This window comes from Callithrix jacchus, chromosome 7, assembly GCF_049354715.1.
Source record: "Callithrix jacchus isolate 240 chromosome 7, calJac240_pri, whole genome shotgun sequence".
Taxonomy (NCBI): domain Eukaryota; kingdom Metazoa; phylum Chordata; class Mammalia; order Primates; family Cebidae; genus Callithrix; species Callithrix jacchus.
Genome location: NC_133508.1, coordinates 15,295,510 through 15,310,123, shown reverse-complemented (window position 1 = coordinate 15,310,123; position 14,614 = coordinate 15,295,510). Strand labels below are relative to the sequence as shown.

Here is a 14,614-nt window from a genome sequence, read left to right as displayed (position 1 = left end):
CATGCACCACCACGCCTGGCTAATTTTTGTATTTTGAGTAGAGATGGTGTTTCACCAGGTTGGTCATTCTGGTCTCAAACTCCTGACCGCAGGTGATCTGCTTGCCTTGGCCTCCCAAAGTGCGGGGATTACAGCATGAGCCACCGCGCCTGGCCATAAATAATATTTTGAGTCTGACCTCACCCTTGTAATTTTTACTCTAGATCCTAGAGAAAATTACAGAATAAGCCTTCAGATTCCTGAGAATAAAATAGCCTAGCGGGTTTCCCGGGCTCAAAGCCACCCACACCACACCACAGCTCTCAGGAGAATCACATTTTCCTCAGAACGTGAGGCTGCTCCTGCCCGTTTCTCCTCAGGGCTTGTCCTCCCTCTGCCCATATCCAGCAGTGGCAATAGCTCCAACATTAACTTTTTTTCTTATACTTTCATTATTTTCCAAAATTCCATGTAAAGTCAGAAAACAAACGTTGTGAAAAAGATATTCTGCTGCTCCTGTAGTTCCAGTGCAAAAGCTGCAAAAAAAAAAAAAAAAAAAAAAAAAAAGTAAACTCTCCCTACTCCATGCAATCCAAACTATTTGGAGGTTTTTGTTTGCTTGTTTTTTGCATTTGTTACATATTATCTTGTATCATAAACGATTCTACCAGATTAAAAGTTCCTTGAAGGCAGAGGTACAAAGTCAGCGTTCTGCAAATATCAGTTGAATACATTTAGAAATCCATCTGCAAAGTTACATTAGGATAAAGTCCCTTAAATCATTATTATAGACTTGTTCCTTAAATGATTGCTATTATTTTTCAACTGTGAATATACATGTTATTTTGGATAGTATTGCAATCCACGGCATGTCCGGGATGTCCTGACAGTCCTGTGCGAGGCCACATGCATGCGACACAGGTCATGCTTTGAATCTCCGGGCACCTGCTGGCAAGGAGTGATGCTCTCAGGTGTTCTGAAGGTCAGTAACATTAGACTCCATCCGCACACGGTGGAATGAAGTTTCAAGCTCATTGGGCCACCACAGGAAAAACAATGAGGGAGAAACCTTTTCACTCACTTATTACTGTATTTTGTTTTTGAGACAGAGTCTCGCTCTGTTGCCCAGGCTGGAGTGCAATGGTGCAATCTCAGCTCACTGCAACCTCCACCTCCCAGCTTCAATTGATTCTTCTGCCTCAGCCTCCCAAGTAGCTGGGATTATAGGTGCCCACCAAGCCCAGCTAATTTTTGTGTGTGGTTTTTTTTTTTTTTTTTTTGTAGAGACAGGGTTTCACCATGTTGGCTAGGCTGGTCTCGAACTCCTGACCACAGGTGATCCACCAGCCTCAGCCTCCCAAAGTGCCGGGGTTATAGGCATCAGCCACCATACCCAGACTTCACTCACTTATTGAATGTATTTTACCACTTACTGTGTGCCAAGCACTGCAATGAGCAAATACTTTTTAATTTTTTTTAGAGACAGAGTCTTGTTTTGTCCCCCAGGCTGGAGTGCAGAAGTGCAATCACAGCTCCCTGCAGCCTTAAACTCCTGGGCTGACCTGATCCTCCACCTCAGCCTCCCAAGTAGCTGAGACTCTAGGTACGCACTACCACACTAGGCTAATTTTTTTCTTTCTATTTTTTGTAGACATGAAGCCTTGCTATCTTTCCTAGGCTCATCCCGAATTACTGGGCTTAAGCTATTTTCCAGCCTCAACCCCCCTAAGTGCTGCGAATACAGGAGTGAGCTCCCATGCCTGGCCCAAATCAGTACTTTTTAAAGTATAAGTAATATAGAAACAACTGGTCTGCTTGCACACAGAAATATTTAAAGGTCATTAATTTCCTCCCCCTAGTTTATTATTTAGAAAATTGCTCTCTGTGTTTCTACATTTCACACTATCTAGTTAATTTTAAGGATTTTTTGGAGCCATTAGAGGAGGTGAGGAAAAAAAGAGATCAGAAAAGGACATCCTAGGGGTACCAGGAATCACCATTTTTAGTTGAATACACGGACTTCATAAGAAGATCACAAGCTTGACAGTGCTCATGAAAAGATATCTAATTTCCTTTTTTTTTCCTTTTATTTTTTCCTTTGAGACTGAGTCTCTGTCTGTCTCCAGGCTGGAGTGCAGTGGTGCGATCTTGGCTCACTGCAACCTCTACCTCCCAGATACAAGTGATTCTCCTGCCTCAGCCTCCCAAGTAGCTGGGATTACAGGTGCGTGCCACCACACTGGCTAATTTTTTTTATTTTTAGTAGAGACGGGGTTTCACCGTGTCAGCCAAGATGGTCTCGATCTCCTGATCTTGTGATCTGCCCGCCTTGGCCTCTCAAAGTGCTGGGATTACAGGCATGAGCCACTGTGCCCAGTAGATGTCTAATTTCCTTAACTCTTTGGCTCTGGAAAGCCCTCTGAGCCACCCGTTATATAACAAGATTCGGCAGGTTTTTTCCTTTTTCTTTTTTTCCCTTCATTGACATCTTCCAGGGAAAAGGCTGCATGATATGATTTTCAAGGCTAACTTGTCTTTTTCTCTTAAGCAGTGTCCCTTGTCACAAATCTGCCTCCTCTGCCTCCCTGAGCTAGGGAGGCTCCTTCAAAATTCCTAACAGGCAGCCCTGTGGAGAGATGGGAGGGAAGGGATGGGAGGGAGGAAGGGTGGGAGGAAGGGAGGAGAGAGAGGTAGAGTGTGTCTGTATGCGGCGTACATGTGGTACAGCCAGGGAGATCAGAACGCTCACAGAACAGGCAGTGCAATTCCATGTTCCTCCTAAGTATGTTAGCCCTTCCGGGAGCTGAGCTGGCCAGTCTACTTGGATAGGAAAAGTAGATTAGGGGAAGGTGGAAGGGTCAGTTCCTCAGTGACTTCCTCCTCGGGGATGGTGAGGGCATCTGCTGATCTCCAGTGACTGCCTGGAGCCTCATGGTCAGACCCGGTTCCCTCACTCTCAGATATCTGATTTTGCAAAAAGGGACACACCTATCTGCAGCAAAGAAGACACTGACCAGATTGCGAGCGGTATGTTGTGACATTCAGCATGTTTATGCAGCAGAATTGCTGAGAGATGCAAAGAGAGGGGGTGGCTCGGGCTGCTTATCTGCAATAAGGAATGTTTTATTTTAATTGTCAGTTAAAGGAAGAATTGCTGCCAAGGCAAAGGTAGCAGTTAAAAATTCCATGTTCTAAGCTTTCACATTTGTGTTTGATGCGGTCTCTGTTTCTGTGCAGCTTGGTGAAGCTAGGGAGGGCTCACCTTTAAATAACCTGCAGCTTCCTCTTTTCCTTCTTCTTTTTTCTCCCTAAGCACAGTTCCCATCCTGTCTTCTTTCCAAAAATCCCGTGCCCTCCTCCCCACCCTGTGTAAGGTGGCCTCCTTTCCCCTTGAGCCTTTTGCTCCCTAAGTCTGGATTTCTGCTGCTTTTCCTGCAGGTGCTTTTGGATGCTCTGTAGCCACCCGGGGCCCAGGCGGACTGACTACGCAGCAAGATTCGTGCATGGGAATCAGAGACCATGGCAGTGCAGCTGGTTCCCGACTCCGCTCTCGGCCTGCTGATGGTGAGTGTTGAGCGAGGAGGTGGGGCCCAGGCAAAGTCCACTCCAGCCTCCCCTGCACCGTGGGCTGCCGCCGCCGCTGCAGTGGCTGCAGACATGTTCAGCGTTGCTCCGCTTTATCCAGCAGACTCTTTGGAAATGCTTTCATGGGTCAGAGTATCAGCATGACAAAGCACTCGCGGGGGAAAAGAAGCTGTAGATTTGCTATTTCAGAAACTTGTTGCTGAATGCTATTTTGAGAGCTGTGCTTGCAAACAGGTGCTAAGAGCTCCTCTAAATAGACTGCTAGGATGCCTCCTCCAGCTCCCGGCATCCTTTCCCTCTTGTCTTTTGCATCTAAATTGAGCCAATTGTGTTTGTTTGTTTTTGGGTATCTTCTCCTGGCAAGTATGAAATTTTTTGCCCATGGGGTGATGGAATGAGGTGTTCTTTCTAGCCACCCACATATCTGCTCGTATTTTCCTGTAGAGGTGGTGGAGGAGGTTCGCTGTGGCCTCAGTGACGCTTGGGCTGCTGAGTTGGGAGCAGCTTGTTTCCTATCTACCATTGATGGCAAACCTTGGCAGGCCTCATCCGGGCATTTATCTGGGTGTGAGCAGCTGACTCACCTTAGGCCCCTCTGGAATTTTCAGCATGTGAAGAAAGCCCTTGCTCTTGCCATATGAAAGCACTCAAGGACATAGGTACTGTCCTGTTCCAGCCCAGCTGGTTTCTGGCTTGACACTGGGTTCAGCCTTGGCTTTTGCCATGGTTTTGCACTCTCTCTCCTTTCCTGGGGTCCCCCGCACAGTGCAGTGATGCTGGCTGTCCTTGGAAGTAGCCTGCCTCAGGTTTGGCATGGAAATGGTTCCAGCATTTGCACAGGAGGTTTTATGAACCAAGCCTAAATGCTTCTGTGTATATTGATTTGTGTCTTCTGACTGGGGAGAGTAATTGCAGCTTTGCAAGAGCTGATGAGTTTGTGGAGGTGACTGGGAAGAGCCGTCAGTGGCAAGCCGGCCCCCTGGGTGGCAAGCCAGGTCAAATTCAAAGGAACAGATGTCGTGGCTATTTGTTGCTCAGAATGCCGTTGGGTCCACTGATCTGGTTGAATCACCTGAACTCTATCTCATGGGCCTCTGCTGACTTCTGATTTCACTGGGGAAGAAGGACTAGAAGAAATGAAATTGTCCTTTTCAAGAGAAATTACCCGTTCCCTGACTTCTTTCCCTTACTAATTCTATTGTCTGTTGATACTTTATCCGCCATTGTCCACCTATGGTCAGATAAATTGGATAGGAATTTTTAGACTATCATTGAGTATTCGTGATGGTATCTGGCACTAAAATGAAGCCTCTTTGGGGACTTCTGGGAACCTGGGTTATATGCACTGAAATACAGGCACACACATGCATACACACATGCATATGTACAGTATCTAGTATACTTAACAGAAATAAATCCTGTGTAATGTGAATATAGAGGATAAAAGTTTTCTTGGAAAATAGCTTCAGGGAGAGTTATACCTGCTTGCCTTAGCCTTCTACTTGGACCTTTCCTCTGTGCTTAGAAGAAAGATGTGTATCTGCTTTATTCCAAGCCCCTAAACATAAATCCTCGGTATCCAAATTGATTGAATAGCATCCATTTCTGCTGTTAAATGCACACACATATGCACATGCACACACACACACATGCATACACACACACACACGCATACACACACGGGCTTTTCTGTCCCTGGGTCTTCCACATACTACGGCTGCTGTCCTGGTGGGGTCTACATCTCAGACCTTATCTTCCATTTGTCAGTGGCCTCTGCCCTTAGCTCACTCCCTGGCACTCACCTCTTGCCTAGAATAAAGGATGCTGTTCTCATCTCTCGGAAACCAGGGGAAAGAGGTCTTGATACCTTGATGGACCATTTGATTCAAGAACCCTGGAGCACTGTGTGTAATTGAAGTCAGTGTACATTTTCTGGTTCAGGTTTAGTTCAGGGAAATTTTTCCCTATGGACTTTGGTGCTACTTTTTTTTTTTTTTCCTTTTTAAGGGTAAACCCCGAAGTAATTGCTTCCCTGACATCTTGTATGATATGTCTGAAAATTTATAAGCAAGCCAAGGAGGAAAGAACAGAGGAAAAGAGGCCGTTTAGCGGAGTCGCTGTGGCTGTGAGTTCAGGAAGGAAGCTGTAAGCAGTATTATTTATTGCTCATTCGTCAGCCAATCAGTTAGTATTTATCGAGTGTCTGCTCACGGAGGAAAGTAGCCTGGTGTAATAGCAAGAGCCAGATCTCATCAACTCACAGTCTGTGGAAGGTTGATACCAGGTTGCTGGATTACAGTTCTGATTTCGTGCTGTGGAAGAATCGGGGCTAAGGGATAGCTGGGGAAATCATCTGGCCATACCGCTTGCTTTTGGATAAGGAGACAACCAGAGGTTATGTTCAGATTAGATGCTAAATGCTTCAGGGATATTTAGCATATTTATTTGGTTACAGAATCGGCCACAGAACCTGGAGGGTTGGACAGCCCTGCGCTCCATTCTAGCCTTGCCTCTCATTGAGTGATCCTGGGAATGTCACTTACTTTTTCTGTGCCTTAGTGATGCCATTTGCTAACTGAGAGTGCTGTCTGATGTCCAGGGTCCCTTCCGATCTGTTAAACACAATTTAAGATCTCTAAGAAACAAGGTACAGATGAAGTTCTGGGATAGCTAATTCGAGGGCATTATTTAGCATTATGTCTCTATTTCCAACCTCATGCATGAGCAGTATTGCTCTGAGAATGGTGGAGTGTATTCCCACTCTGGCTTTTATGCCAGGGCAGGTATGTTTCATATTATTAGCTGACATGGATGATCACTGGTGTTCATTCATACTCTGCTGTCAGGAATCTTACCCCACAAGAACCTAAGCTAGTCTATTGGACAAAAACACTATTGACTTTTGAACAGTGTCTCAGCGTCTTTTTTTTTTTTTTTTTTTTAATTTTTTATTGGATTATAGGTTTTGGGGTACATGAGCAGAGCATGCAAGACAGTTGCGTAGGTACACACATGGCAGTGTGCTTTGCTTTTCTTCTCCCCTTCACCCACATTTGGCATTTCTCCCCAGGCTATCCCTCCCCACCTCCCCCTCCCACTGGCCCTCCCCTTTTCCCCCCAATAGACCCCAGTGTTTAGTACTCCCCTTTCTGTGTCCATGTGTTCTCATTTTTCATCACCCACCTATGAGTGAGAATATGCGGTGTTTCATTTTCTGTTCTTGTGTCAGTTTGCTGAGGATGATGTTTTCCAGATTCATCCATGTCCCTACAAACGACACGAACTCATCATTTCTGATTGCTCAGCGGCTTTTTCAAGGTGGGGCTGGGTTGTGGTCAGCTGCGAGGGGTCCCAGTTGGTGAGCATGCCTGGACCATCTTGAGGTGGCAGGACCTCACCGATTCTTTCAACGGAGAGCTCACAGAGGGCAGTGATGCCTCTCCATGTAAGACAGAGCCGCTCAAATGACCACAGGAGGGTAGACTTGGAGAGAACATGGGTTCTGGTCGTGGAGGTGGCCTTTCAGGCTGTTGAAAAGCTGCCTCTTCCATCTTTGCAAGAATCTCAGGAAGTGTAAGAAAATACTGCTGTGTTCACCAAACTGTGAGGAGCCTTCAGCGTGGTGTGACTAACTGTAGAGCAGGAAACTCTTGGCTGTGTGTCGTTTGTTGAGGGCGTATGAGTTCAGGGAAAGTTGCAAGGGCTGGAACATGCTAGAGCTGAGGATTCATTGATCATTTCTTTCTTTTTTTCTTTTTTTGGGGGAGGACAGAGTCTTGCTTTGTTGCCCAGGCTGGAATGCAGTCGTGCGATCTCAGCTCACTGCAAACTTCGCCTCCCAGGTTCAAATGATTCTCCTACCTCAACCTCCTGAGTAACTGGGATTACAGATGCATGTCATCTCACCCAGCTAGTTTTTGTGTTTTTAATAGAGACAAGGTTTCACCATGTTGGCCAGGCTGGTCTCCATCTCCTGACCATGAAATCCACCTGCCTTGACCTCCCAAAGTGCAGGGATTGCAGGTGTGAGCCACTGTGCCCAGCCTGATCATTTCTTTAAAGCCAGGATAAGGATGTAAAACCAAGGGTCTTCAGTGGTGGTATGATGACATTTTGGTTCTTAGATTCTAAAAGCTCACACCCTTGGGACAGCTAGATTAAAATACTTTTTAATGTAAATTAACTGGATAATAAATAATGCGAATTATGCTTTTCTATAAACAAGGTGTCATTCCATACGTCATCTTATTTGATTCCATCCACGACCCTGTTTTTAGACCAAAAGAATTCTGATAATGAGAATCTGGGAACCCATCAATGGTCACACAACTGAAATTGATGAAGCAAGGTCTAAAAATCTAGGTCCTCTGAGTCCCAAGCCAGTGCTTTCTCTGACAGTGTATCAAAGCTTAACAATTTGACTTCTAGGACCTTCTAACACTTTGGATTCACTCCTGAATCAGAAGGGATCTCCCTTCTGAACCAGTCAGCATTTTCTGTGTTTCTAGATGGGGAATCCTGTCTTTCTGTAAATATCTGTTCTTTTCCATATTGAAGTGTAAAATAAAAAGTAATGCAAGTCTGGCTCAAGATGCCTGGCTTGACTCTAACAAGAAGTATTTTTTATATCCATGACATACCTGCCATTTTTTAAGGTTCTATTCTCTCAGACCTTGTTTCTAGGAAATTGCCTAGGGTCATGTTTTATAATATAAAAATTTTAATATGTAAAAATTCAATTCACAACTCAGAGAAGTTAGTGGGTGATTGACCACAATGAACGAAGAATGTCAAGTAGGTTATCCTAAAGTTTCTTTCCATTCTAAAAATTTGATTTCAGATTTCTGGGCTTCTTTTGAATAGACCAGCTCCCTGGTCTATGTTGAATAGATTTCAATGGATAACCTGCTGTTCTGTGATTTTATCTCCCTCATTTCATTTCATCATAAATTCTTTTCTTAGCCATTTTCCTCCTTTGGACAATTTTCTTTTTAACTATTCCACAAATATTTGCTGAATATCTACTTTGTGCAAGAAAAATACAAGGCAGCGACTGGCTTTAGCATACTTACAGTCTAATTGGCAAGACAGGTTGGAGATCCGCCGGAACTATAACAATCAGAAATTTACAGAACATCTTCAGAGAATCACATAAGAACTATAACCAGACAGTGCATAACTCATCACCAAGTGAGCCCAAGGGGCACCGGTTGTCAGAGTGGAGGAACTTGCTCTTGAGGTTCGAGTAAGATGTTGCGTGATGGATGAGTTAAGAGAGCAGACATGAGGTGAGGGGAGTGGATGAATCAGAGCAAAGTCTAGATTGTGTTTGGGAGATGGGGAGTAGACTGGTTTGGGCAGATTTCCTGTAGATGACAAAGGGTTGCGAGGTCAGAAAGGCAGGTTGGAGGTGTGACCAAGGTGCTAGTTCTGTTATTACAATAGAATCCTCTGCATTTGACCTGTGACAGGTCTAATCTGACAGATTCAGATTCGATTCTGAAAAGAGATTCAGAATTTTGAATAAGCCTATGGCTTTTCCCCAGATCCCAATTGGCAGAAAGCATAGAGTATAATTGAGTTCTGTCTTAAGGACGCTTGCTCTTAAATTAATAATCTCTGTGTTTTTCAAAGTGCTTTTGCATCTTTGTCCCTCAACAATCCAGGCAGTTTAGGCATGACATCTTCCTATTATCTGACGAAGCAGGGGTCCAGAGAAGTCAAAGGGCTTGCCCAACATGACTCAGATAATTTGTGATAAAATTGAGATACAGGCCGGGTGCGGTGGCTCATGGCTGTAATCCCAGCACTTTGGGAAGCGGAGGCAGGCAGATTACCTGAGGTCAGGAGTTCGAGACTAGCCTGGCCAATATGGTAAAACCCCAGCTCTACTAAAAATATAAAAATTAGCCAGGAATGATGGCATGTGCTTATTGTCCCATCTGCTTGGGAGGCTGAAGCAGGAGAATCCCTTGAACCAAGGAGGCAGAGGTTGCACTGAGCTGAGATCACACTGCTGCGCTCCAGCCTGGGTGACAGAGTGGGACTCCATCTCAAAACAATAAAAAATAAACAAATAAATAAATACACAACATTGAGATATTACTCCAGTTGTCATGATGGTTCATGCATACATTTGAAAAAAGTGATAATGACAACCTTTATGGAAATCTGGAGAATAATAATTTCATGGTAATACAGTGTAGCCACCCAAAGCACTGCATACAGAGTATGGCCGGCCAGGCTTGGGGCCCAGGGGAGAGGTCCTAGATATTTGGGTTTAAGGGTGATACTGATATTTAGTATCATCTCTGTCTTTCTGGTTTATTCATAAGTAAGACAGATGCCAAAAAATCTCCGAGAAATGGTCCTGCCATTCAGTGGTGAAATCCTTCTTAAGCTTAAACTATTGCACCCAAGATAAAATTTACCAATGGGTATCTTTGAAATCTTGCTATTAATATTTTTTAGTTGTTATTCAGTATATAAATTTATCTGTTTCAAATGGTGAAATTTGAAATCAATGACTGTAAGACTAACTCAGATAATATTTTGCTGAATATATTTTGATTTCATTTTCTGCCAGACCTGTTTCTGTAACTTTAATTTACAGAGACTAACTTGAACTGCTAGCATTGGCAAAAAGGGAAATTTATCGACTGACATGACCAGAGAGTCTCAGGAATAAACCAGCTCCAGGAGAAGCTGGATCAGGGACTTTGAATGGTGGCATCTGAACCCTGTTTCTCTGGCTTGCTTTTCTTTGTGTTGACTTTATTTTTTGGCAGATTCTTCCCCTAGCAGCTCTAGGGTTACTTGTTCTTGGAGTTAGTGAGTGTAGGTAAATGAACAGGACTCTCTTTCATGGTCGTCTTTTACAAGCTGTCTTTGGATCTCTTGAATAATAAGCTTGTTGCGGGCCAATTGCTGGGTATAGAGAAGGAGATTTCTGAGTAATCAGGCTGGCTAATGTGTCTAGATCTGTTGAGAGGAAGGAAGGAGTCAACTGGCAGATAACTGTCTGAATCACATGAGGTGGGAAGGGCAGGTTGCAAAAAAAGAAGAGCTACATTATCAGGAGAGGGGATGCTGTTTTATCAGAAGGGAATGCCAGGAAGGTAAAAACTGTCGATACCTATTACAGTGGTCTGTGCATCTTGCATACCCTGATAGGTCATCTACAAAACTAACTAGTCAGGGAGGTAAAGCATCGGTAAATCCCAAATCATGGCTTCACTTGTCCCCAAAATAAATCTAAATGGAGAAGCACAATTGTCTAAATATTTTATGCTAGGTTGAACAAGTCTCACCATCTGTGAAATGAGATAATAGCTACCATGTGAGATTTGGGATAATTCAACCAGATATGCATGTAAAGTTCCTAGTGCTATTTTTGGCCCAAAGCAAATAGCACAGTACATAGTAGTAGCCCCTTTCTTCATCTTAAAAAGATAAGAAATGATCATCTGCCTGCATTCATCTCATGGGACTCTTGCATGAATCAAAATGAATCTAAAAACAAGTTGCCCAGTTCTCTCCTTCTTCATCCCAGTCTCTGGGCAATGAGTGACCACCTCTAGACAATCAGCTAGTGTGTTCAGAAAAACAGTTGTTCTGGTCTTGTGAGCCATTCTAGTCATGAGCAAATTTAAATTTGCATTCCTATCTTGATTAACTCACAAAATTTTCTTACCCTTTGAAGGGAGATGACTAAAATATGGGCTGCAATATGTTCTCTCTGGGAAAGGCAAAATGCGTACTTTCTACACATGATGGGACAGCTATGAGTGCATCTCTGCTAAAAATTAATCGTACAGCAGCTTTGCAAAGTGTAATAGTGGTTTATAGAGCATATGTTACTGGTGCAGGTAGCAGTTTCTCATTGACCTCTATGCCAGAATATGAAGCTTAATGGAACATATGGTATTTAGCCTGATAGTGATCAAAGGTCCTGAAAACACGCTCTACCCAGACCATGTGGTTCCCGTCGAGTGGGGAGACTGAATTCCAATATCAAGGCAACACTGGCCTGCAACTTCCGTTGCATTGTGATGAGTGCTTTTTATAATCCTGGGTATTGAAATCTTAGCCTCACAGACTGGACCTGGAGAAGCAATTTCCTGAGTGATAGATCTAATTCATCTTTCCAAGCACATCATGCGCACCTGTGGTTTTCACTGTCATCTGTACACTCGTGGCTCCCAAATAATGTCTTTGGCTCAGGCCTTGCCCCATGCTCCTAGTAACTGCAAGTCCAAGTGCTTATCAGATTTAGTCTCCTGCTTGTTCCACACCTCAGCACAGCTCAAATGCAGAATTTATGATCTTCTCCCCAACCTTGGTTGGTGGTGGCACCATTGTGCTTGTTACCCCAGGATTAGTGTTTGAGTCCTTGCTCTCTCTCATCCACCTGGTTCAGCTGGGCCTTGCTGCTTCTGCCTCACTTTCTGTTGAATCTGGCCCCTCCTATGTACTCACTTACCCTGCCTTACTTAGTCCAGGCCTCCACTCTCTCATACCTAGTGTAGTGGTTCATTCTTGTGTTGCTATAAAGAGCTACCCGAGACTGGGTAATTTATAAAGAAAAGAGGTTTAATTGACTCACAGTTTCACAGGCTGTGCAGGAAGCACAGCTGGAGAAGCCTCAGGAAACTTAGAGTCATGGCAGAAGATGAAGCGGGAGGAGGCACATCTTAAATGATGGCAGCAGGAGGAGGAGGGAGCAAAGGGGGAAGTGCTACACACTTTTAAACAACCAGCTCTCATGAGAACTCACTCCCTGTCACAGGAACAGCGAGGGAGAAGTCCACCCCTACCATCCAGTCACCCTCCACCAGGCCCCTCCTTCGTAACTGGGGATTACAATTCAGACTTCAGATTTGGGCAGGGGCACAGTTGCAAACCATAACACCTGGATGACCTGCATAACACCTGTGTAATACCTGCAGGGCCACTTACCTGTTCTTCCTGCTTCTAGTCTCTTATCACTGTTGCCTGTCTTCTGTACTTTCTCTAGGGTGATAGTTATAAAATAAAGGTTTAATTTCTCTGCCTAAAATTGTTCGGTTGTGCCTAATTTTACATAGGATAAGGCTCTAGCTTTTTAATACACCACATTAGTCACTTACAGATCTGGTCTCTGCCCACCTGCCCAACCTCATGTCCCACAGTCCCTCCACCCCTCAAATTTCATACTCCCATGAAGTGTCGGACATTTCTGTCCCCCACAGATGACATGCAGGCTCAAGAGTGTGCACTTCTGAATTGTACACTTTCTATTATTTGGAATGTTATTCTACCCTCCTCTCTTTCTCCTTTATTTCATATATACATAATTTTACTTATTGCTAGATGGTATTTGACATTTGTATCTGTTTTTCTTAATAGATTGTGAGTGCCTCATGAGTATAGAATATTTCTCTACACTTTATTCATTCATTTCATTCTTCCACTCATTTAACCCATATTTATTAAACACATACTCTCTTCTAGACACTGTTTCAATAGAAGGGATACAGTGGTGAGTCAGACAGAAAGTCTTTCTGCTGTCATCAAGCTCACACTCTCCTGAAGAAAGACACACACACACACACACACACACACACACACACACACACACTCTCACGTTGAAAATAAACGGGATAACTATATGGTCCCTATAGAGAATTAAAAATGATTATTTGAGACAGTGTTTAGATGACAGCTTTAGAGGAGTGACTGTGGATGCCTTCTTAGAAGAGGTCGCATTTGAGCTGAAGGGTACATTACAAGAAGCAGCCAAGGGTGGAAAAGTCATGGGCATGCCTTCTAACCAGGGCCATGGACCCTGGGTGGGAAGGAATTTAGCAGGCTCCAGCAGTGTGCACTCTTCTCAATATATTTGGTAGATGGAGGCATTGATTGCTTCCTGGCAGCTTGGCCTCACACTACACTCTGGGAGGAATTCTGGTGAGTACAGTGCATGGCCCTTGCCTGGGCTCTTATGTCTCATTAGAGAAATGAGCACTGAACATGCCTCGGTAACATTGCATGATGGGAAATGGCCCCATATGGAAGGTGTGGTATTTACTAACAAGATGTTTGAAGAAATCAGAAGCAGGGGCAGGGACAGGGGTGTGAGATCTAGAAATCTAGATCTAGAAACCTAGTTTGTAGAAAATGGCATTGAGCTATGTTGAAGAGTGTATATCATGTTGACTGGGGAAGGGAGGGAAAGAGTAGCTTTGGAGGGAACAAAATCATTAGGAAATTCAGGAGGAGATGATAAATAGCCGAGGGTAGGGTCAGGGAGGGCAGATGTGGGAGTATGAAGGGAGGGACCGATATTTTGCTAAAGGGTCTGTCTCATGGAGGAGGTGGAATGCTGGCTAAAGAATAAGGGAAGACATTGCAAATGCTCTCGGGAGCATCTGGATTGTGGCTGCAGACGCTGACGCCTCTCCAGGTTCTTGGATGGGACTGATTTAATGGGTGGGGATGGGAATCGGAATGCTTAACTTAGTGGTGAAGGGCAGGGTGTGCTGGGGACACTGGAAGGAGAAAGCCAGTTTAGAGGCAATTGCATGAATTTGGGTGGGAGGTAAAGAGGTGGCACAAAGCTGGCAGTAAAAAGAGAGGAAGGGGGATGAATTCTGGAACGTTCTGAAGGGAGAGCTATCAGGATTGGACAGGAGATGGATGACATGGGTGTACATAGGGAGGAGCCAGCTGGGACAACTCTGTGGCTCCTGGAGGTGCAGGGACCAAGCCACTCTGGAGTGGGAAATAACTATTTGAATAAGAATAGCTTCCTATTGACTGAGGACTACAGAGCTGAAGGTGCTGAGGAAATAATGAGATTTGCCAGTAGAGGTGGAGGGTGGGCAGTTGGAGGTGCAGGCTGGGGTAAGTCCTAGATTGGATTTGGTATGGGGGGCATATCTGGCAGTGACACTGACGCTCAGTAATCCTAGAGACTGTAGAGAGGAAAGAACAGGAGGCCAGGCCTGAGAGAGGCGCATTCTAACAGACAGTCAGAAGGAGTTTATCACCTTGTGAGGCGAGGCAGTAT

The 14,614-nt window shown here is 44.4% G+C and overlaps 1 protein-coding gene across 4 annotated transcripts in view; it reads left to right on the top strand.

Annotated features, from left to right (window-relative positions):
* Positions 1–2,708: 2,708 nt before the first annotated feature.
* FRMD4A (FERM domain containing 4A) overlaps positions 2,709–14,614 on the top strand; it is a 696,700-nt gene continuing 684,794 nt past the window's right edge. For all 4 annotated transcript variants that reach the window (XM_054236791.2, XM_078329488.1, XM_054236787.2 and 1 more), the window contains exons 1-2: positions 2,709–3,006; positions 3,418–3,543. In XM_054236791.2, the coding sequence (XP_054092766.1) occupies positions 3,499–3,543 (45 nt within the window). In that variant the 5' untranslated portion in view covers positions 2,709–3,006; positions 3,418–3,498. The remainder of the gene's footprint in view (positions 3,007–3,417; positions 3,544–14,614) is intronic.